At 48.6% G+C, this 23,757-nt stretch overlaps 1 protein-coding gene across 1 annotated transcript in view; it reads right to left on the bottom strand.

Moving 5' to 3' along the window:
• Positions 1 to 23,757, bottom strand: part of MAP4K1 (mitogen-activated protein kinase kinase kinase kinase 1) — a 37,640-nt gene that overhangs the window by 6,405 nt on the left and 7,478 nt on the right. The window contains exons 9-30 of the mRNA XM_007534437.3: positions 22,983 to 23,114; positions 22,141 to 22,203; positions 21,978 to 22,059; positions 20,219 to 20,335; positions 19,981 to 20,059; positions 16,923 to 16,981; positions 16,803 to 16,846; positions 16,674 to 16,724; positions 14,403 to 14,445; positions 13,243 to 13,405; positions 13,050 to 13,132; positions 11,564 to 11,648; positions 10,325 to 10,401; positions 10,161 to 10,221; positions 7,683 to 7,791; positions 7,522 to 7,580; positions 7,312 to 7,415; positions 5,645 to 5,819; positions 4,923 to 4,985; positions 4,679 to 4,768; positions 4,523 to 4,593; positions 3,531 to 3,586 (exon numbers count right to left, since the gene is read on the bottom strand). Coding sequence (XP_007534499.1) covers positions 3,531 to 3,586; positions 4,523 to 4,593; positions 4,679 to 4,768; positions 4,923 to 4,985; positions 5,645 to 5,819; positions 7,312 to 7,415; positions 7,522 to 7,580; positions 7,683 to 7,791; positions 10,161 to 10,221; positions 10,325 to 10,401; positions 11,564 to 11,648; positions 13,050 to 13,132; positions 13,243 to 13,405; positions 14,403 to 14,445; positions 16,674 to 16,724; positions 16,803 to 16,846; positions 16,923 to 16,981; positions 19,981 to 20,059; positions 20,219 to 20,335; positions 21,978 to 22,059; positions 22,141 to 22,203; positions 22,983 to 23,114 — 1,866 coding nt within the window. The remainder of the gene's footprint in view (positions 1 to 3,530; positions 3,587 to 4,522; positions 4,594 to 4,678; positions 4,769 to 4,922; positions 4,986 to 5,644; positions 5,820 to 7,311; positions 7,416 to 7,521; positions 7,581 to 7,682; positions 7,792 to 10,160; positions 10,222 to 10,324; positions 10,402 to 11,563; positions 11,649 to 13,049; positions 13,133 to 13,242; positions 13,406 to 14,402; positions 14,446 to 16,673; positions 16,725 to 16,802; positions 16,847 to 16,922; positions 16,982 to 19,980; positions 20,060 to 20,218; positions 20,336 to 21,977; positions 22,060 to 22,140; positions 22,204 to 22,982; positions 23,115 to 23,757) is intronic.

Here is a 23,757-nt window from a genome sequence, read left to right as displayed (position 1 = left end):
TGAAAGACTTGTATACTGAAAATTATGAGTCACTACTCAAAGAAATTGAAAAAGACACAAAGAAGTGGAAAGATATTCCATGCTCATGGGTTGGAAGAATTAACATCATCAAAATGAATATATTACCCAGAGCCATCTACAAATTTAATGCTATCCCCATCAAGATCCCAAGCACATTTTTTAGGAGAATAGAACAAATGCTACAAATGTTTATCTGGAACCAGAAAAGACCTAGAATTGCCAAAACAATCTTGAGAAAAAAGAACAAAACCGGAGGCATCACACTGCCAGATCTCAAACTATATTATAGGGCCATTGTCATCAAAACTGCTTGGTACTGGAACATGAACAGACACACTGACCAGTGGAATAGAATTGAGAGCCCAGAAATGAGGCCCCACACCTATGGACATCTAATCTTTGACAAAGGGGCCCAGACTATTATATGGGGAAAGCAGAGTCTCTTCAACAAATGGTGTTGGAAACAATGGGTTGAAACATGCAGAAGAATGAAGCTGAATCACTGTATTTCACCAAATACAAAAGTAAATTCCAAGTGGATCAAGGACTTGGATGTTAGACCAGAAACTATCAGATACTTAGAGGAAAATATTGGCAGAACTTTTTTCCGCATAAATTTTAAAGAGATTTTCAATGAAACAAATCCAATTACAAGGAAGACTAAGGCAAGTATAAACCTATGGGACTACATCAAATTAAAAAGCTTCTTCACAGCAAAAGAAACCACTACCCAAATCAAGAGACCCCTCACAGAATGGGAGAAGATCTTTACATGCCATACATCAGATAAGAGTTTAATAACCAACATATATAAAGAGCTTACCAGACTCAACAACAAGACAACAAATAACCCCATCCAAAAATGGGGGGAGGAATTGGACAGAATATTCACCACAGAAGAGATCCAAAAGGCCGAGAAACACATGAAAAAATGCTCCAAGTCTCTGATTGTCAGAGAAATGCAAATCAAGACAACAATGAGATATCACTTCACTCCTGTGAGAATGTCACACATCAGAAAAGGTAACAGCAGCAAATGCTGGAGAGGATGTGGGGTCAAAGGAACCCTCCTGCACTGCTGGTGGGAATGTCAATTGGTCCAACCTCTGTGGAGAACAGTCTGGAGAACTCTCAGAAGGCTAGAAATGGACCTACCCTATGACCCTGCAATTCCCCTCCTGGGGATATATCCTAAGGAACCCAACACATCCATCCAAAAAGATCTGTGTACACATATGTTCTTGGCAGCACAATTTGTAATAGCCAAAACCTGGAAGCAACCCAGGTGTCCAACAACAGATGAGTGGCTGAGCAAGTTGTGGTATATATACACAATGGAATACTACTCAGCTGTAAAAAATGGTGACTTCACCGTTTTCAGCCGATCTTGGATGGACCTTGAAAAAATCATGTTGAGTGAAATAAGTCAGAAACAGAAGGATGAATATGGGATGATCTCACTCTCAGGCCGAAGTTGAAAAACAAGATTAGAAAAGAAAACACAAGTCGAACCTGAAATGGAATTGGAGTATTACACCAAAGTAAAAGACTCTGGGGTGGGTGGGTGGGTGGGGAGAATACAGGTCCATGAAAAATGATGAATGAAATAGTGGGGGTTGTATTGCTAAATGGGAATCTGGGGAATGTTATGCATGTAAAAAAAAAAAAAAGAAGTAGAAACGCAAAGCAGAAATTGACTGAGTTTGGAATATGGCACCAAAGTAAGAAAGCAGAAGTATACTAGAGTTTGCAGTGAGTATCTCCCTAATACTTCCTCTCCACTTTTCCAAGCTTTGGGTCCATGATTGCTCAACAATTTGTTTGGCTTTGTATGTTAACTCTCTTTTCAGTCACCAGGTTCCAGAAAAAAAAAAAAAAAATGTTGACGTTGGGTGGGGGTAGGTAGCATAATAGTTATGCAAAGAGACTCTCATGCCTGAGGCTCCAAAGTCCCAGGTTCAATCCCTTGAACCACCAGATGCCAGAGCTGAGTAGTGCTCTGGTAAAAAAAAAAAAAAAAAAAAAAAAAATTGACATCTGGGGAATCTGGCTAAAAGAGATACAAGAACTTTTTTAAGTCTTCATTTTTTAAACATTTTTTAAAAAAATTATTTATTATTGGATAGAGACAGAGAAATTGAGACAAGACAGAGATAAGAGAGGTAAAGAGAGAGACACTTGAAGTCCTATTTCACCACTTGTGAAACATTCCACCTGCAGGTGGGGACCAGGGGCTTGAACCTGGGTTCTTGTGCAGTCTAATGCATGCACTTAGCAGATGCGCCACTGCCTAGCCCCCAAGAACTTTTTTAAAACTTTCTATTTATTAAAAATAAAAAAGGAAACATTGACAAAACCATAGGATAAGAGGGGTACAGCTTCACACAATTCCTACCACCAGACCTCCATATACCAACCCTTCCCCTGATAGCTTTCCTACTCTTTAACCCTCTGGGAGTATGGACCCAACATCATTGTGGGACAAGAACTTTTTTTTTAAATTGCCACCAGAGTTATCATACAGGCTTGGTGCCTGCTTGACAAACCCACTGTGCCCCTCAGCCACTTTTCCTTTTTTTTTTTTTTCCTTTTCCTGTTTTGATAGGACAGAGAGAAACTGTGGTGACCCCAACAGGAGTTTGGGACTATTAGCATGTAAATGACGTCACCCTGAGGAGGTGCTTCAGAGAAGGAAATGTATAAAAGCAAAGGACTTTGAGCAGGTCGCTGTCTTTGGCTGCTGCTTCTCCTGGTCGGAAGCATCTCTGCGGAGGTGCACCAGGTATCCCGACGTGGCTACCTCTCCTGGGAACTGAACGCGTGTGACTCTGCTCGCCGGTAAACTTTTAGAGCCCTCTACAGCTATGAGCAACCTTTACCAGGGCTGATAATTGTTTATCTTATGGGACTAAACTTTTGATAACTGTACTCAGACCTTATGGACCTAGCGTACTCTTAACCCTTGATGATAAGTGTTTATTTTGCCTTTTACCTGTTTTACCCTAATAAACCGGGTATTGTTTAAACCAGTTCCCAGCTCCCTGTAGCCCCCAAACCCTTTTAAAGTTAAATTACAACAGAAACTGAGAGAGATGAGAGAGAGAGGGAGGGAGAAAGAGAGACACTTGTAGCCCTGCTTCCTCACTTGTGAAGCTTCTGTCCTGCAGGTGGGGAGCAGGGGTTTGAACCTGTGTCCTTGTATATGGTAATGTATGTGCTTAACTGGCAACTGGGTACACAACTACCCAGTGCCTATATAATTTATTATTTTTACAAATTTTCTGTGGGTCTAAAAATTAAGTTTTTTTTTAAAAAAAAAGGAAGACAGAAAATACTCACTGGACTGCTGGGTGGAGAATGAACTAAGTATAGGGGCAGAGATGGAAGCAGGGGTATCAGGTAAAAGACTCTTAGGTTCAAGATACAAGTGGCTGAGGACTCATGAGGATGTCCTCTCCCCATCAGAATCCCCCTCCCCCAATCCTCTGCCCCATTCTCCAAAACAGTACCTGGGAGAGCCAAGTAGACGGAAGGTGAGGGTTGGGTCTCTCAGCTCCTGTAGCAGCTGTGGAGGGAGGAAAGGTTCTTGTGTCAGTGTCTAGAAGATTCTTTCCCCCCCCCCTAAAATGATCAGGGAGGAGGTCTCTGAACTTGTAGTCTCAGGCCCAGAAATAACTAACTGTGAGACTTCAAGGATGACTAGTTTATGATGTCACGCTACCTACCTAAGAGGTAACACCATACGAGCATGTGAGGGCAGAGTGTGACACAGTATTCTATGAGCTAAGCACCATTTCTCATTCCATCTTCTAGATGAGAACAGCAAGGCACAGGACAGGTAAGTCATTTGTCTAAAGTCACACACCTGGTTTCCAAGCCAGGCAGTTCAGTCCTTCAGCCAACTACCCATCTATCTCTCTAAAGACTCCATACTGGGCTGGGGAGACAGTGTAATGGTTCTACAAATGGCTTTCATGCCTGAGGCTCTGAGGTCCCAGGTTCAGTTCCCAGCACCACTATATGCCAGGAGCAGAGCTCTGGTCTCTCTCTGTATCTTTCTGTATTTCTCCTTCATTAAATACATAAATGCATACTTATAAAAAAATAAAAGCATGGAGGGTAGATAGCACAATGGTTATGCAAAGAGACTCTCATTCCTGAGGCTCCAAAACCCCAGGTTCAATCCCCTGCATCACCATAAGCCAGATTTGAGCAGTGCTCTGGTAAAAAATAATAATAATAATAAGTAAGTAAATAAAATAAAGACCCCAGTCTGCAGTTGGGAAACTGAGTCTAGGAGAGAAGCAAAGTCCCTTGCACAAGGTCACACAGGGACCTGGATGAGCTCTAGCCTGGAGACTCTGGGGATGGTGGAGAGAGAGGCCCATCGGAACTCCACATGGACCTGGAGGAAGCTGTTCCGTGTAGGCCATGCACACAGTCTCGCTTTTCCTGGCCCAATTGGTGAAAGAAGTGACTGAGGAGGCATGAAAAGGCTTACCTGGTCACAGCCTGGTGCCCACACCTGCACACCATGCTTCCAGAAGGCCTGCAGCCGCCCCCTGACCATAGCTGGAAGGAAAGCCATGCCTGTGAGCCTTGGGGATTGCTTATGTCTCCCCACCTGGATCTCAGGCCCTCCTTTCCCCGTACCTACCCACAGCCTCCACCGCTTCTGTCATGGGGATCTCTGGAGTCCGAAGCTCCCGGACTGGGGCCCCCTCAGGGGTCACCAGCTTCAAAGACCCTAAAGGAAGTAGAAAGAGTTTCAGAGCAGCACACCGGGATTTAACGATTATTGAGGGGCTCAGTGTTTCTGTTCGGCACAAGGTCTAGGGGAGGAGGGAGTAGACCTAGTCAGAGTCAGGGAGAGGGACTAGGATCGAGGAGCTGGGTCTTACCATCCATCAACACCATCACCTTGTCTTCATCCACCTGGGTCACCTGGACTGGCCCCTGGTGCTCTGTTTTAGAGGAGGAGGTTCAAGGGCAAGTTCTCCTCTCACCGTCCTTCTCAAAACACCCTCTGGGTTCCCAAGCAGGTAGGCTAATTCCTGCCCATCACAGCCACACCCTGGGCATCATCAATCTCACTAATAATATATAATAGGCCTTTATATAGTATATACATTATTTACTATTGGCTAGAGAGGGTGAGACACAGAGAGATGCCTGCAGTGCTGCTTCACCACTCGCGAAGCCTTCCCCTGGTAGGTGGGGACCTGGGGCCTGAACTTGGGTCTTTGCACACTCTAATGTGAGCACTTAACCGGGTGCACCACCGCCGGGCCCCCATATAGACTTTTTTCTCCAGCCCCCTTCCCCAGGTTCTACGCCTTTCCCATTTATGTCTCAGGCTAAGCAGCCTCCAGGCACGTAGGCCCACTCTATTTATTTATTTGTTTATTTATTTATTTTAGGAGAGACACTATAATACTGGAGCTCCACCACCACCAAGTATCATAGCACCTCCCACTTGGACCTGGGGTTCGAACCTGGGTCCTCATGCAGGGCAAGGCAAGGAGCTCATACCCCCGTGGGTTCTCTCTCCAATCCTCACCCCTCTTAAACCGGGAGGCCCCGCCCCCGAGAGACCCCGCCCCGCGGAGCCCCACGCCCTCACCCGTGCTCATCTCGCCCAGCCAGCAGGACAACGCGCCGAAGCGTACGGTGTGGAAGAGCACCGACTTGCCGGAGCGCCCGGGGCTTACGCCGATGCACACCGCGGGCAGCTCGGAGCCCGGCCCGGTCAGTAGCGCGAACACGGGGAGCGGCGTTGGCAGCGGGAACAGCACCTGCTGCGGGGCGTACAGGGAGGGGCGGGCTCAGGCTGAGCCGGGGCGGGCCAGAGGGCCGGGGGCTGGGGGAACTGGGGTCGGGGACTCCCGCGTGTGACCAGGGCCCGGAGCATGGGAGATGCCTTGTGGGTATTTCTGGAGGTGAAGCTGAAGAGGGATTAGGGGGCGCCTCCTTAGGTATTGAAGGGTCCCAAGTTCCATCTCCAGCATCATATATGCCCGAATAAGACTGGTTTTCTCTCTTGTCCCCTCTGTCTTTTATTAATAAATTATAAAATCAATCTTTAAAAAAAAGTGCAGGGTGGTGGCCTGGGAGGTAGCACAGTGGGTTGTGCTTCAAACTTGCAGATATTAGGGAGTTCGATCCCTCGTTAATAAATCAATAAATATGTAAAAGAAAAGAAAATGAAGGGTGTGGCCTCAGGGCGAAGTCGTCTTCCTTTTGGTGGCAGTGTGCTGTTCCTACCCCCGCCCCCGCCCCCGTCCCCAAGAAACTTTCCTCTTAAATATTTACCTATGAGAAAAAGAAGGGCAGGGGAGATACCATAAATGTTAGGCAAAAAATTCCACCATGATGATGGGACCAAAAAAAAAAAAAAGTTAGGCAAAAAGACTTTATGTGCCTGAAGCTCTGAAGTTACAGGTTTAATACCCACCCCCCATTCTACCATAAGCCAGTGCTCTAGTGTTTTTGTGTTTTGTTTTTTTTTTGCCTCCAGGGTTATTGCTGGGGCTGGGTGCCTGCACTATGAATCCACTGCTCCTGGAGGCCAATTTTCCCTTTTGTTGCCCGTGTTGTAGTTGTTATTTTTGTTATAACTGTTGTTGGATAGGACAGAGAGAAATCAAGAGAGGAGGGGAGACAGAGAGGGAGAAAGATAGACACCTGCAGACCTGCTTCATCACATGTGAAGAGACCCCTCTGCAGGTGGGAGCAGGGGGCTCGAACCGGGATCCTTCCTCTGGTTATTGTGCTGTGTGCCATGTTTGCTTAACCCACCGAGCTACCGCCCACCCCCCACCCCCCAATGTTCTGGTTTAAAAAAACAAACCATATATATGGAGAGAGAGAGAGAGAAAAGACAGAGAAACTAGAGAGAACCAGAGCATTTTTCCTGCACACTTAATACTAGGGACTGTCGGGGACCTCATGTTTTGAGAGTCCAAAGTTATAACCACTCAGCCACCTCTCAAGCCTGTGCTGACTTGTTGAGAGAAAGGAGCAGATCACCCCTTCCATGGGACAAGTCCTCCAAGGCTGAAAAATCTCCTTAGAGACCAGGGGAACCAGTTTAGGGCTTGCAGAACAGTTAGGCCAGGGGTGAGCTGGTGAGCCCACTACACCCACCAGGGCCCACCTAGAAGGCGGTGCTAGGGGAGGATTGGGGTGGGGCCTGGGGGAGCCCAGGCTTCTTGAAGCTCCACCAAAGTCTAAAGTCTGCAGCTAGCCACCCCCAGTGTTAAGAGTCCCCAGCCAATTCAGGGATCCTACCCGGACCAGCAGGAACTTGTTCATGGGCTGGTACCACTGAAGCAGGACCACGGAGGTCTCCAACGCCCCGCACAGGAAGGGGCCCCCGGAGCTCACGCCCTCTGCTGCGAGGTGGGTGCAGATGGGATGAGGTCAGTGCTCTCCGGCCCTCCCCACAATCCCCTCTCCCCCACCCAGCCCGCAGCTCAGCCCTGTGCCCATGTCACTCACCCACACAGCATGCCCGGCAGCCTTTGGTGTCCTGGATCTTGGTGGAGACTATGTTCTTCCTGCAAAGGAAAGAGGCCTGAGCAGGGAGAGGGGCACAGGACATACTGTCAAGGTGTGTGTGTTGGGGGTGGGGTGGAGGGGGAGAGGACGGGACTGATTACCTTGCCAGCAGCCGGTGAGGGCTAATGTGAGCCATGGGGTTTCCTGCTCTGGTCTCTTTCCTTTCCAGCAGGCCCAGGATGCTATGAGAATACAGGTGGGGGGTCTTTCCTGCAGGGTGTATGTATGTGGGGGGGGAAGCAGGAGGTTATAGGATCCTTAATTCTCCCACTTTCTCCCATGCCTTCACTCTACCCCATCATCTCTCCCTTTGCCTGAAGCTCCCAAGTCTTTACATCTCAAAGCACATTCCACCTACAAATTGTCCACTCAACATGTTGATTTCAATGCTCACTGTAGGGCAGGAATTGTGTTCTGCTCTGGTTAAGAGAGACAAACTCAAGCAGGCAGGTGACATTACAAACATTTAAAAGTTCAAAAAGGAACACACCTTGAAGTGATGCAGTGGGTAGATAAAGTGTGGGACTCACAAGCATGAGATCCTGAGTTTGATCCTTTGCATGGCATGTAGCAGAGTAATGCTCTGGTTCTCTTGCTACCTCTCTTTATAATTAATAAAGGTGGAGGGGGGACACAAAGGGCTGAGGGAGATAGCATAGGTGTTATGGAAAAGGGTTTTGTGCTTGAGGCTCTGAGGTCCAGGTTCAAGCCCTAGCACCACCATAAGCCAGAGCTGAGCAGTGTTTTGATTGAAATAAAGTAATTGTTTTAAATAACATTTTATTTCTCTTACATTAGTGAGACACAGGGATAAAACAGAGTACTGCTCAGCTCTGGTTTATCGTAGTGCTGGGAATTGAACCTGAGACCTTAGAAATAGACATGAGGGAGTCAGACGGTAGTGCAGCGGGTTAAGCACATGTGGCGCAAAGCACAAGGACCGGAGTAAGGATCCCGGTTTGAGCCCCCAGCTCCCTACCTGCAGGGAAGTCGCTTCACAGGCAGTGAAGCAGGTCTGCAGGTGTCTATCTTTCTCTCTCCTTCTCTGTCTTCCCCATCCCTCTCCATTTCTCTCTGTCCTGTCTAACAATGATGACATCAATAACAACAACGATAATAACTACAATAACAATAAAAAACAAGGGCAACAAAAGGGAAAATAAATAAATATTTAAAAATTAGACATGAGAGTCTTCTACAGAATCATTATGCTGTCTCTCAAGCCCTTTTAAAAATACTTATCAATAAGAAATCATTGAGAGAGGAAGAGGGAGAAGAAGAGAGAGAATGATCCAGACAATAATGCCAGGACTGAAGTCAGGGCCCCACACTTGTAAGTCCAATACCTTATCCACTGCACCACCTCCCAGGCTGTAAAATAAATCTTTTAAAATTATAAATAAAAATCCCTACCTTCCTTTAAAAAAAAAAATCTTCCCTAGTGGTCCAGGAGGTGGCACAGTGCTAAAGCTTGGACTCTTCAAGCATGAGGTTCCCAAGTTTGATCCCCGGTAGCACATGTGCCAGGAGTGATGTCTGGTTCTTTCTCTCTCCTCCTATCTTTCTCATAAATATATAAATAAAATCTTTTTTAAAAAGTTTCCCATAAGTTTGATAAATAAAGATATGATATTTAATTTAAACCAGAAACCTATTGATACTTTGGCTTAGCATTTCCCCAGAAATTAGAATTCTTTTTTTCAATATTTACTTATTTATTCCCTTTTGTTGCCCTTGTTGTTTTATTGTTGTAGTTACTATTGATGCTGTTGTTGTTGGATAAGACAGAGAAATGGAGACAGGAGGGGAAGACAGGAGGGGAGAGAAAGACACCTGAAGACCTGCTTCACCACCTGTGGAGTGACTCTCCCTGCAGGTGGGGAGCCAGGAGCTCAAACTGGGATCCTTACGCTGGTCCTTGAGCTTTATGCCACCTGTGCTTAAACCACTGTGATACCGCCCTACTCCCAGAAATTAGAATTCTTTTTTTTTTAAAATATTTATTTTATTTATTTATTCCCTTTTGTTGCCCTTGTTGTTTTATTGTTGTAGTTATTATTGTTGTTGTTGGATAGGACAGAGAGAAATGGAGAGAGGGGGGAAGACAGAGAGGAGGAGAGAAAGATAGACACCTGCAGACTTGCTTCACCGCCTGTGAAGTGACTCCCCTGCAGGTGGGGAGCCGGGGTTCGAACCGGGATCCTTATGCTGGTCCTTGTGCTTTGCGCCACCTGCGCTTAACCCGCTGCACTACAGCCCGACTCCCAAATTAGAATTCTTTTACAGTAAATGTTTACCAAGCCAGGACACCAAGTTGTCATCTATGACTTGCTCACTCTAAGAGCATGTAGAATAAGTTCTTCTTTGTCACCTAAACATCAAGGAACTATAAAGACTAACTTTTTTTTTCCTAGAAATGACCCCAAAACAGACTTGAGAGTTGTGAGCCCCCTTTTACAGATGGTTAAACTGAGGTGCAGGGAACAGGCATCTCTTGCCCCAAATCCCACAGTGAGAATAAACAAAGATGGCAGACTTGAACCTGCTTCCCATCACAGCCACCCAGCCCACTGTCAGACCTGAGAGAGACATGAGGACGTTGTTGATGGAGTACACCCAGGTAGTCCGGCTAGGAAAGAGCTGCAAAGAGGGGAAAGAGGGGATTCCTCTAAGACCCCAGAGACTCTTAACTCCAGCCTCCCCTACCTTGGCCTCCCTCTCACCCCCAGGTATTGTTCCTCACCATCTCCAGCGTGGCCTCCTGCTCATTCCGATTCAAGATGAAAATGCCTTCTTCTGCCCCCAAGAGCAGGTGCTGCTCTGGAGAGAGACAGGGAGACACTGGGACCTGCCTCACCTTTGGGACCCCCTGGATCCCCCAGTGCTGATCCTCAAATAGCTAACTCTGACCTACACGCAGATATGCACACACACACACACACACACTATCGCAGCTTCCAGACTGTTACCCCAAATCTGGTCTCAGACCCTGCCCCCAGGCCATTGAGCTGATCTCTCTCTCTTTCTCTCTGACATCCCACGTGTACAAATCCAGACCTGTTTCCTCAATTGTGGTCCCAACATTAGTGGTGTCTCCCCCCAAAATCCCTCTCAGTTCTGCCTCTCAGTTTTTCTGATCCCTGTCTCATTATTGATCCTGAAAGCCAGAGGCCCTCAAAGTGGCTTTTCATACCCCTACAGTTGTTTCTGTGACGTTTTTCTCTCTCCAATCCCTGCTCTCCATCTTTGCTTTCCCTACTGTACCCTCTCCTCTCCTCCCCTCTCCTCTCCTCTCCTCTCCTCTCCTCTCCTCTCCTCTCCTCTCCTTTCCTCTTCTTTCTTTTCTTCCACCCAGGATCAATAAAGTCAAGCATGCATGAGGCCTACTCGGGCATTTAAAATATATATATATTGCTACCAAGGTTATCGCTGGAGTTCTGTGCTGTCACTATGTATGAATCCACCACTCCGAGAAGCTATTTTCCCCCCATCTTTCTTTCTTTGTCTATTTTATTAGATAGTTCATAGAGAACTTGAGGGGGGTTTGATAGGGATAGAGAAAGACACCTGCAGACCTGCTTCACTGCTTGTGAAGCTTCCCTCCTGCAGGTGGGGAACAGGAAGCTGAAACTCCAATCCTTGTGCACTCAGCCCCCACTCTGTCCTTTTCTGCTATGCTCTGATCCTTAAAATGTCACCCTACCTCAATATATATCATTATTCTCCAATATGACTTTGATCTCCCTGTTATATTCTGACACTCCTAACTCCAAGAGTCTAATTTTTCCAGTTTTCATTCTCCAATTCATCTCTGTCAGCCAACCTTCGCTTCCTGAGTCCCACTTTTGTCACTGTAGGGTTTTCCCCTAACTCAGTTCAGCCACTTCCCACCCCTATGAAGGCATTCCCCACCCCTGCCATCACACCTGCCATAAAGGACCCTCCCCAGCCAGCCCACACTCTGTGACCCCCGAGTGCCCACCCTTGGTGGACGGGTGTGTCCAGGCAGCCGTGCTGTGGATCCGGAGGGGGCAGCCGTTGAATAATTTTACGAGAAGGGCACATCCCTGGGCCGATCGAGGCGGGTAGAGCAGCAGATCCGAGGGCATGTGTGTAAGGGGGTGGGGGGCGACAAGAAGGTGCTTGTTAAGACTGAGCCAATGACCCAGGAGGGGGTGCAATGGATAAGATATCAGATGCTCAAGCATGTAGTCTTGAGTTCTATCCCTGGTATCACATGTACCAGAGTGATGTTCTGGTTCTCCCCTTCCTCACCCATTAATGAATGAATTGTTAAAAATAAGTAAATAGGGAGTCCGGCGGTGGTGCAGTGGGTTAAGTGCATGACGCAAAGTGCAAGGACCGGAGTAAGGATCCCGGTTCCCCATCTGCAGGGGAGTCGCTTCACAGGCGGTGAAGCAGGTCTGCAGGTGTCTATCTTTCTCTCCCCCTCTCTGTCTTCCCCTCCTCTCTCCATTTCTCTCTGTCCTATCCAACAACAACGACAGCAATAACAACAACCATAACAACGACAATGATGATAAACAGCAAGGGCAACAAAGGGGAAACATTTAAAAAATATATTATAAATAAATAAATAAATGGGCCAGGTGGTGGTGCACCTGGTTAATTGCACACATTACAGTGCATGAGGATCTCGGTTCAAGCCCCTGGCCCGCACCTGCAGGGGGGAAGTTTCATGAGTAGTGAAGCAGGGCTGCAGTTGTCTGTCTCTTTCCCTCTCTATCTCCTTCTCCTCTCTCAATTCCTCTCTGTGTCTATCCAGTAATAAATAAATAAATAATAATAATAATAAATAAGGGGGTCGGGCGGTGGCGCAGTGGGTTAAGCGCAGGTGGTGCAAAGCGCTGGGACCGGCGTAAGGATCCCGGTTCAAGCCCCCGGCTCCCCACCTGCAGGGGAGTCGCTTCACAGGCGGTGAAGTAGGTCTGCAGGTGTCTATCTTTCTCTCCCCTTCTCTGTCTTCCCCTCCTCTCTCCATTTCTCTCTGTCCTATCCAACAACGAATTGCGTCAACAAGGGCAATAATAATAACCACAACGAAGCTACAACAAGGGCAACAAAAGGGGGGGAAAATGGCCTCCAGGAGCGGTGGATTCATGGTGCAGGCACCGAGCCCAGCAATAACCCTGGAGGAGGAAAAAAAATAATAATAATAAATAATAATAAGTAAATAAATCCTCTGGAGCAGCCAGGAGAGATAGTATAGTGGTTCTGCAAAAAAAAAAAAAAAAAAAAAAAAAGACTTTCATGCTGGAGGCTCTGAAGTCCCAGGTTCAATCTCAGTTACCACCACAAACCAGAGCTGAGCAGTGCTCTGGTAAATAATAACAACAACAACAATAATAAATCTAAATACAAATGTCACCTATCACTATTCACCCTCCACCCCCAGGGACCCCCAGCCCCATCCAAAGTTGAGAGTCCTCTGCAGAGCTGGTCCTCACCTTTCTTCTCATCTTTTCTTTTTTGGGGGGCAATGATGGGGGCTGGTCAGGCTCCTGGAGGGCTGGGTTCCAGAGTGAGGGTTCTGAGATGGGGTGCAGGAAAATCAGTCTGCAGAGTCCTCCTCCACCACACACACACACACACCTGCCCACCCCCCAGCTGCCCTCCCCCGATCCCAGCTCACCCTGTTACCTGAATAGGCAGTGAGGTGGGGGCTTCGGGTGGCTTGGGGAGGCCCACGATTAGGGGTTCGGGGAGGAGGGCCACTGGCACACCTGACCAGCACCCCTGGGCTCAGCTGCCCTTCACCCCCAGTGCCCATGGGCCCTTCGTCTGATGGAGAACGCAGCTTGGGCTTCGTGGAAAAGGAAGGAGTGGGTGGGGGAGATAGCATCGTGGTTATGCAAGAAGACTCTCATGCCTGAGGCTCTGAAGTCCCAGGTTCAATCCCTCATACCACCATCAGCCAGAGCTGAGCAGGCCTCTGGTATCTCTGTCTTTTTCACTATATCTCTCTCCTTAAAATAAGGCAAAAAGAAAGAAAGGAAGGAGAGGGGAAAGGGAAGAAGGAAAGAAAAGGGAGTGCAGCTCCAAGGGGCAAAGAGACAGGACAGCCTGTGAGCCCAGAACTGACTCCTGCTTTCAGCCCTGACCTGCTCCACAGTGTCCCACTGGCCCAGGCCACTTCTCAGGTATCAAGCACCACCCCCAGCCACCCACTCCAGCAACCACATGACCAGTGCTGGATGGGTTTGAGCAGGGGGGTTCCCAGGGCCAGCTTCTGACCAGTGTCCACCAAACTAAATATTTTGAATTTCCATCTTGGGGTTTGGGGATGCCCCTTTCAGACTCAAATGTGCTCGTCACCCCTCCCCCTTGTCCCCCTCCCCCGGAGTAGGGGAAATGCCACACGGGCAGAGCACCGGACGTGCATGCCTGAGGTTCCTGGTTTCATCTCAACATCACAGCAGAGTGGCGCTCTGACTTCTCCCCCACCCCCCGCATATGTGTGTGTGAGTGATACATGTGTATGTATATGCATATATATATGTGTAATATAAATCATTTCAACTTTTTTTTGACAGAAATTGATAAAGGGAGACAGAGAGGGGGAGAGAGAGAGACACCTGCAGACCTGCTCCACTGTTCATGAAGCTTCCCCTCTATAGGTAAGGATTAGGGGCTTGAAACTGGATCCTTGCACTTCGTGACATGTGTGCTTAACCTGATGAGCTACCCTATGGCCCCGTAAAATAAATCTAAAATAAAGAAAAAAAAGATCTGGTGTCCTAGACTTCAGTCTTCAAGCACCCAGTACCCCAGCATTCAAGGACCCTGGCTGAGGGCCTTACCTTGGGGGGCAGTGGAGGAGGCTTGTCCTCTGCAGGAGCTGGGCTGTAACACAAAGATGCGGTGAGCAGGAGGGGGGAGGTGGGGTGGCGGGGGGGGGGGGCAGGAGGTGAAGGCAGTGACTCTAGACTGATGGATCAACAACCATGAGATAACAGGACCAATAACTCCCTGCTAGTAGGGTTGGGAATGCATCTGAGTCCTCCCATGAGTAACAGCTGAGGGCACCATTGCTCCCACTTGGGCCAATGGGTGAGGGCCATGAGGCTGACCTGGGCCTGGATGCTGGGAGAGAGGGTGGTTAGAGCCAGGAGAAGGGTTAAGGTGCCAGACTGAGGGTGGTTGGCAGGTGGGATGGTGAAGAAAGATGAAAGCCAATGGGCTGAGGGTAAGGGCTGCAGCTCAGGCCTGGGGCTGGGGCAACATCTGGGAGCAGCTAGGGCCTGGGACATGAGCAAGTTCTAGGCCTGGGAGGGCTAGATAGAAGAACATTCTAGAAGATAGCACATGCCAGAGGGTTGCTGTGGTTCTTTCACTCTTTTTCCCATCCTCTCTCTCAGTGACTAGTAAATAAAAATAAATCTTAAAGAAAATAATGATGGGGGCCAGGTGGTGACATACCCAGTTGAGCACACACATTGCCATGCATAAAGAGCTGGGTTCAAGCCCACTTACAGGAGGAAACTTCACGAGGTGCAAAGCAGGTCTGCAGGTGTCTCTCTTTTCCCCTCCTTATCTCCCCTTCCCTCTCAATTTCTCTCTGCCCTAGCAAGTAAAATAAAAAAGAAAATATGGCTGGCAGCAGCAGTGGATTTGTCATGGAGGCACCAAGCCCCAGAGACAACCCTGGTGACAATTAAAAAGAAATTAAAATGAAAGAATATAGATAGAGCTTGCGAAATTGCTCACTTGGATAGCACACTGCTTTGTCATGTTTATCAACAGGTTCAAGCCTGGCCACCACTGCACTGAAGAAAGCTTCAGAGCTGTGGTCTCTTTAACTCTCTGTCTCTAATAAAAGAAAGAGAGAGAGAGAGAGAGAGAGAGAGAGAGAGAGAGAGAGGAAGGAAAGGGTGATTTAATTCAAATATCACTTAAGTTGCCCTGGTCGAGGATTACACAGGATCCTTTTTCTTTCCTCTTTTTAAAAATTAATTAATTAAGGCCAGGAAAATAGCATAGTGGTTATGCAAAGAGACTTTCTTGCCCAACATCCCAGGTTCAATCCCTGGCGTTAGCTTATACCAGAGCTGAGCAGTACTCTGGTAAAATAACAACAATAATAAAATGAGCATTAATTAATTTTGCTGTCAGGGCCTCGCTAGGGCTTCACACTCATATGTTTCCACTGCTCCTGAAGGGCTCCTTTGTGTTCCTTTTCTTTGTTTCCAGAGAAGAAGTGAGAGACACAGAAGAAGAGACACTCAAGCACCATCCCACCACTCAGGAGAGTGCATGGTGTTCCCATGAGGTGGGCAGGTGCTTGAACCCAAGTCCTCACTCATGATAAAGTGTGCCCTCCTCTGATGAGCTGTCTCCTGGCCAATGTTGAATATCTTGGTTTTTTGTTTTTGTTTGCCTTCAGGGTTATCACTGGGGCTTGGTGTCAGCACTGTGATCCACTGCTCCTGGCAGCCGCCATTTTTTTCCATTTTTATTGGCTAGGACAGAGAGAAATTGAGAGGAGAGGAGGAGATAGAAAGGAAGAGAGACAGACCCCTGTAGACTTGCTTCACTGCTAGTGAAACATCCGCCTAGCAGGTGGAGAGCTGCGGGCTTGAACCGGGATCCTTGCTGAAGTCCTTGTGCTTAATCATATATGTGCTTAACCCAGTGCACCACCACCTGGCTCCCTTTTATATCTTGTTAACATAGTTCTCATGTAGCTTCTCCCCCCACCCCACCATACATCCTCCTCTTACCCCATTTCTTCTCTCTCTCCTACTTGTCAACATTCCCTTCCCTCATTTCAGCAATTCCCCAAAATGCTGTGTATCAGACCAAAGGGCATCTCGAAGGTGGGGGCCCAGGTCAGAGCAGGGTGTGAAGGTAGGTGGGGCTGGAATTGGGAGGGGACTGGGGGCCAGGCTCTGAGATGACGGGATGGAGGAGGTGGGACTAGGCAGAAGGGGGAGGAAGAAGGAAAGCAGAGGCTGCCCTGAGGATCCCGTCTGGGGTCAGTAGTGAGAACTCAGAGGAAAGCAGGGGCTGAGGTGTGAGTGAGAGGGGTCAGGGTGGAGGGGAGATGAGGGCTGGGGACCAGCCTCTCTCACATGTCCACGTCGTCATAGTCATCGTCATCGTCGGACTCAGGTGGTGGCCTCCTGGGGAGTGGCAGGTATGAGCCCAGGCTGTGCCCCGCAGACCCCGGCCCCCTCCCCTCCCACTGAAGGGCCCCTGACCTCGGACTGCTACTCCGGAGGTCCTCAGGGGGCTGGACGTGAACCTATGGGACAGCCAAGGGTCAGCAGGGGCTTGGTGGGGCAGTGGGGGATTCTGGGGTGGGCAAGATGGCACCTCACAGTTTCAGCGGGAGTTCTGGACTCCATTCCTCTGAGCTTCCGGAACTCCATGTGCCGTCCTGGAAGGGGGTGGGGGAGAACACACAGTGAACTGGGGAAACAGACTGAGGCTTGAAAGAGCAGAAAATGGGAGCTGGGCGGTAGTGCAGTGGGTTAAGCGCAGGTGGTGCAAAGCGCAACAATAGTAACTACAACAATAAAGCAACAAGGGCAACAAAAGGGAATACATAAATAAATATTTTTTTAAATCTTAAAAAACAAAAAAGAAAGAGCAGAAAATTGGAGTTGGAGAGATAGCACAACAGTAATACACTAGACTTTCATGCCTGCGGCCCAAGGGTCCCACCACTAGGAGTCAAAACTGACAGCATTCTAGTCTCTCTCATATAAATAAATCTTTGAACAACAATAAAAAGTACAATTGGTGTGGCTAGGGAGGTTACAGCCGTGGTAAAGGACAGGACTAGCATGAGTAAGGTCCTGGGTTCAATCCCCAGTACTGCATGTGCAGGAGTGATATTCTGGTCTCGTTCTTTCACTAAACATTTTTTTTTTTGTCACCACTCTCTCTGGGGAGGAAGGGAGGGAGAGAGATATCATAGCACAGAAGCTTCCCCCACGGCTGTAGGCTGTAGTACTCTGATGAGATGTACCAGGGGGACTCTAATCTAGGTCATGTGGTGACAAAGCAGGCGCTCTCCCAGATGAGCTATCTTGCCTGTCCACCAAACAAATCTTTTTGTTTTTTTAAGTTTTTGTGTGTGTGTGTGTCATTTCTTTACTGCTTGGGACTTTTTCAGGCAGAAAGAAAGAGAAGAACTTGGAGACAGCACCATTGGTAGCACACTGGACTCCCATGCCTGAGGCTGGAGGTCCCAGGTTCAATTCCCAGAACCACCATAAGCCAGTGCTGAGCAGTGCTCTGGTTACACTTCCCACCCAACCCTCCAATTTCACTAAAATAAATAAGGGCTAGAAAGTTATCTTGCTTTGATATGGCCATGATCAAGGTTCAAGCCTGGCTGGCTCCCCATAGCACTTGAGGAAGATTTGGTGTTTCCATCCCTATCTCTATTTATCTGAAAAAGTTGGCCTGCAGTGGTGAAACACCAGGGATGACAAATAATTTAATTTAAAAAAAATGAATAGTGGGGCTGAGTGGTGGCACAGCTGTTCAAGTGCACGTTACAATGTGCAGGGACCCAGGTTCCAGCCTTCAGTAACCCACCTGCCTGGGGAAAGCTTTGCTAGTGGTGAAGCAGAGCTACAAGTGTCTTTCTGTCTCTCTTCCTCTCTATCTCTGTTCCCTCCCAATGTCTGGTTATCTCTATCAAATAAATAAAGATAATAAAATAAATGTATATCCCGGAGGATGATCTATATATAAGCATGTATTACCAGCATCAAGTCCCCACCCAGTTCAGTCCCTGACACCACATGTGCCAGAGTGATGCTTTGGTTCTTTCTCCACCACTCTCTTTTTTCTCTCTCATTAATAAATAAATGAAAATAAAGATTTAAAATATTTGGGGGCTGGTGGTGGCACACCTGTCTGCACACATTACAGTGCACAAAAAATTCAGGTGCCTACTCCCCACCTACAGAAAGGAAGCTTCATGAGTGATGAAACAATGCTACAGGTGTCTCTCTGTCTCTCCTTTAACTCTCTCTTATCTCTGTCTCTGGCCTGAATAGATAAAAATATTTAAAATTTTTTTTGTTTTTGCCTCCAGGTTTATTTCCTGGGGCTTGGTGCCTGCACCACAACTCCACTGCTCCTGGAGGCCATTTTTTTTCTTTTTTGTTGCTCTTGTTGTTATTGTTGCCATTGATGTTGTTGTTGTTGGATAGGACGGAGAGAAATGGAGAGAGGAGGGGAAGACAGAGAAGGGAAAGTAAGATAGACACCTGCAGACCCCTGTAGGTGGGGAGCCAGGGCTCGAACCAGAATCCTTATACCAGTCCTTGTGCTTTGCGCCACGTGAGCTTAACCCACTGCGCTACCACCCGACCCCCAGATAAAAATATTTTTTAAAATTTAAGGGGGTCAGACGGTAGTGCAGTGGGTTAAGCGCAGGTGGCGCAAAGCACAAGGACCGGTGTTAGGATCCCGGTTCGAGCCCCCGGCTCCCCACCTACAGGGGAGTCGCTTCACAGGCGGTGAAGCAGATCTGCAGGTGTTTATCTTTCTCTCCCCCTCTCTGTCTTCCCCCCTCTCTCCATTTCTCTCTGTCCTACCCAACAATGAACGACATCATCAACAATAATAACTACAACAAGGCTACAACAACAAGGGCCACAAAAGGGGGGAAAAATGGCCTCCAGGAGCAGTGGATTGATTCATGGTGCCGGCACTGAGCCCCAGCAATAACCCTGGAGGCAAATATATGTATTTAAAAAAGTTAAATATTTTTAAAGATTTATTTTATTTCACTAAAATAAATAGGTACACAGAGTTGGAGGGAGACCCAGAGCATCACTCTGGTACATGTGATACCGGGGATTGAACTCAGGACATTATGCTTGAGAGATAAATACTTTATCCACTGAATCACTTCCCAGGCTGCTAACCTAGAGGAGGAGAAGTAAGAGGAGGAGGAGGAGGACGGACAGAAAGATAGAGGGAGAGAAAGACACCACAGCATCGAAGCTTCCCCGGTATGGTGGGGGCCAGGTACAAACCTGAGTTAAGTGCATGGCTGAGCAGGCACCCTCCAAGCTGAACTATCTCCCACCCACCCCCAACAAATCTTTTCTAAAAACAAATTACAAGTGAGGGTCTTGGGGTCTTAGGGCTGGAGCTATCCCTTCAGGGAAGGGATTTTGGTTTACAGGCTTCTTTCTTATTTGGGGGTGGGGGTTTGGGTCTGGGGTTCTGATGGCGATGATTTCTGGGGTTTCTCAGGGTGGAGGCAGAGTGATGATGGGGAGACTTGTGGGAGCTGTCTGCAGGTGAGAGGGTGATGGGGTCTCTGGTGTGCTGGGGGGGTACCACGAAGGGGCATCTTGGATCTGTTACAGGACTGGGTGTCCCCAAATATCAGGGGGCTCTACTCACGATAGCAGTCTGCATCAGGGATCCCCAGGGAGCTGGCTCGGTGGGTGGATCTGATCCTCCGAGGGATGGCCGGGGGATGCTGGGCAGAGCGGCAGGGTGTCAGGCCCACCTGCGCCTCAGCCCCCCAGCCATCCGCCAAACCCCCCATCCTCCTTCCTCTCAGGGGTGGCAGGAAGACCTTCCAGGCAGGGGAAGAAGCAAAATGAAGACGGGGAGCCTTGACGCCCAGGGCCCTCACCTCGGGCTCCTCATCTTCAATCTCACTGATGGGGGTCCCCTTCCCAGGATTTCTCAGTTTGTCAAGAAGATCTAGGATCAGGCCTCTGTTCAGCCCAGGCTGGGACACCATTTGATGCTGGAGGAGAGGAAGATGTCAGCTCACAGAGGTGGGGACGTTGTGGGGGAGGGTGCCAGGTAGGGCTGGGAAACAGTCTCAGGGAATCTGATGGGGACAGGGGCCAACCGGGGGAGGAAGCAGGGAACTAAAACCCAGGGGGTACTGAGGACACTGAGGAAATCTGGAGAATTTAGGGCAGCTGGGGGAATGGCTCAAGTAGTAGTGTACTTTCATGCCTGAGGTGCCCGGTTCAATCCCTGGCACTACATGTACCAGAGTGGCGCTCTGGAGTCTCTTTCTCACATGCAATAAATAAAATTTTTAAAATTAAAAAAATAGGGATCAGGTGGTGGCGCACCTGGCTGAGCACACATTACAGTGCGCAAGGACCCAGGTTCGAGCCCCCAGTCCCCACCTGCAGGGGGAAAGCTTCACAAGTGGTAAAGCAGTGCTGCAGATGTCTCTCTGTCTCTCACCCTCTCCATCCCTCCCTTCCCTCTCAATTTCTGACTGTCTCTATCCAATAAATAAATCAATTTAAAAAGAAAAAAAATTAAAAAATAAAAGAATTTAGAGAGTCCAGGCAGTGGTGTACCTGGTAGAGTGCACATTATCCTGCACAAGGACCTCAGTTCAAGGCCCCTCCCCCTGGCCTAGTCCCCACCTGCAGGGGAGAAGCTTCTGCTCCTCTCTCAATTTCTCTCTGTCCTATCAAATAAAAAGGAAAAGTAGGGGGTGGTGGTGGTGGTGAAACTGACCACTGGGAATGGTGGCTTTATCATGTAGGCACTGTGTCCCAGTGATAACCCTGGTGGCAGTAAAATAATCATAATAAATTTAAAAGAATTTAGGGGTTCCCCAGGGGCTTAGAGAATTCCTGAGGTGTACTTTATTTTTATGGATTGATTGATTGATTGATTGATTGGATAGTGAGAGAAAAATTGAGAGGGGATGGGGAGATAGAGAGGGAGAGAGACAGAGATACCTGCAGCTCTGCTTCACCACTTGTGAGGCTTTCCCCCTGCAGGTGGGGACCAGGGGCTTGAATCTGGGTCCTTGTACACTGTAATGTGTTGCACTTAACCACATGCATCACTACCTGGCCCCTGTGGTGTATTTTATATATTATAGTGCCACAGTGAACCAGATTTGGTGCCTGCCTAATGAATCTACTGCTCTCTGTGGCCATTTCTCTCTTTATTTTTATTTGATAGGACAGAGAAAAATTGAGAGGGGAGGGAAAGATAGGGAGAGAGAAAGACAGACACCTGCAGCACTGCTTCACCACTCATAAAGCTTCCCACTGCAGATGGGGACAGGGGGCTTGAACCAGCGTGCTTGCACATGGTAACAGGGTGAGCCACCACTCGTCCTCTTCCTGTCTTAAAGTGGACTGGGGCTCCCCTGGATTTCAGATTACACTTAGGAATGATTCTTGAGATGCTGGGCGATTTAAGTGTTAACAACTCAGGGTTCCTTGGACAAAGGTCTGAACACTAGATGGAGGGTCTTAGAGGGAACTGGGGGACCCAGGGGGGCTGGGGACTTTGAAAGAGCCATGTGGGTCTCAGGGTACCAAACACTCCAAGGAGGCCTTGGGGAGTTCTGAGGGCAGGAGGGTGAGTATTTGGGGAGGGTTTCTTGGGGAAGGGAGAGTTACACTGAGCATCTTGGTGGCGCTGGGTCGTTTCTTGGGGCTCTTGGTGAGGGTGACCTTGACAAAGTTGTGGAAGGCAGCCGACCTGGGAGTAAGAAGCCACGCTGTGAAACTAGGGGCCCAGAGCCCTGCCCAGGCCTTGTGCCCTCTGGCCTCCCTGTCCTACCATTTGCTTTTCTCCTTTAGCCGGGGAGGCTGGTAGCCACTCTTGGTCATGAGGAAGAGAACTCTAGAAGAATAAGGAGAGAAGAAAGGGTTAAGATTCCTAATGAGAGTCAGACCTCATGGCTTGGGGTAGGGGATCCCCAATATCCTTGAGGCCAGCAGAGAGCAAACTGAGAGGCAGGTGGCAACAAGGCATAGGCCGTGCAGCGCACAGGGGTGTCACTTTCAGGGGGAGCTACTTATCATATTATAGTACCACAGTGGACCACAGAGATAGCTCACTGGGCAGGGTACCTGCCTTGCCATGTGCATGGCTCAGGATCCAGTCTTGGTACCCCATGGGAGGAGCCCTGGCACCAGAGGAAGCCCAAGTGTCTCTCCCTCTTTCTATCATTCTCTTTCTGTATGAAAAAGTGGTCAAGGGGCAGTGAAATGGGACTGTGTGGCAGTGCAACTGGTTGAACACACATTACCACGGGCAAGGACCACGGTTCAAGTCCCAGCCTCCACTTCAGGGAGAGACGCTTCATGAGTGGTGAAGCAGGGCTGCAGGTATCTGTCTCTGTCTCTCTGTCTCCCTGTCTCTCTCTCCCCTCCCACATAGGCATGAGGCTTTAACTTAATAACAGCAACAAAGTATGTGTTTTTGGAGGGGGAAGCAGAGCCACAGTATGTGCAGAGGGAAGCTCAAGTTTGGGTCCCTGTGTTGGGGGGGTTCCTGGTGTGGAGTCTGTTGAAAAGGCTTTCAGGGCTGAGGACACCCTTGGGGGCTTCCTATAGAAGGTTATGATGTGAGGCAGGGGGTAAAGAGTTGAGTCCCAGCTGGCCCCAAATGCTGCCCACCTGAGGGGGTGCACGTCAAAGAGGGGTGGCTGCAGTTCCGCTAGTTCAATGGCTGTGATGCCCAGGGACCAGATGTCACACAGCTCATTGTAGCCCCCCTTCAGGGCCACAGCTGCCACTTCTGGAGCCATCCTGTGGGGCAGAAAGCTCAGAGAATGGGGAGAGGTGCATATGGGGAGGGTAGAGAGACCCTGTGGTGTGAGGAGCAGAGGCAGGAGATAGACAAAGAGGGAGAGAAGGACGCTGGGGCCTAGAGAGCCAGGTGCAGAAAGAAACACAAGACTGGGAGACACAGAGATGAACATAGAGACAGAGACAAAAAGGGGGGAAGACAGGGAGAGAGAGAGAGAGAGAAAGTGCACGCACACAAATTGCCAAACTTGCAAGCATGGGATCCCCAGTTCAATCCCCGATCCTGGACATTGCCTATGCCAGAGTGCTACTCTGCATCTCTTTAATAAATAAGATTTATTTATTCGTACATGAAAGAAAGAGGAGTAGGAGAAAGAGAACCAGAGCATCACTCTAGCACATGTTAAGAGCCAGCGCACTTGGGGCCAGGAAGTGGCGCACCTGGTTAAGCACTCACATTACAGTGCGCAAGGACCCAGGTTCAAGCCCCTGGTCCCCACCTACAGGGGGAAAGCTTCATGAGTGATGACGCAGGTCTGCAGGTGTCTCTCTGTCTCTGTCCCTCCCTGTTTTCCCCTTCCCTTGCAATTCCTCTCTGTTCTCTATCCAATAATAAATAAATAAACATGTATTTTTTAAAAAG

Source organism: Erinaceus europaeus, chromosome 2 (assembly GCF_950295315.1).
Source record: "Erinaceus europaeus chromosome 2, mEriEur2.1, whole genome shotgun sequence".
NCBI lineage: Eukaryota > Metazoa > Chordata > Mammalia > Eulipotyphla > Erinaceidae > Erinaceus > Erinaceus europaeus.
This window is presented reverse-complemented; position numbering and strand designations above follow the sequence as displayed.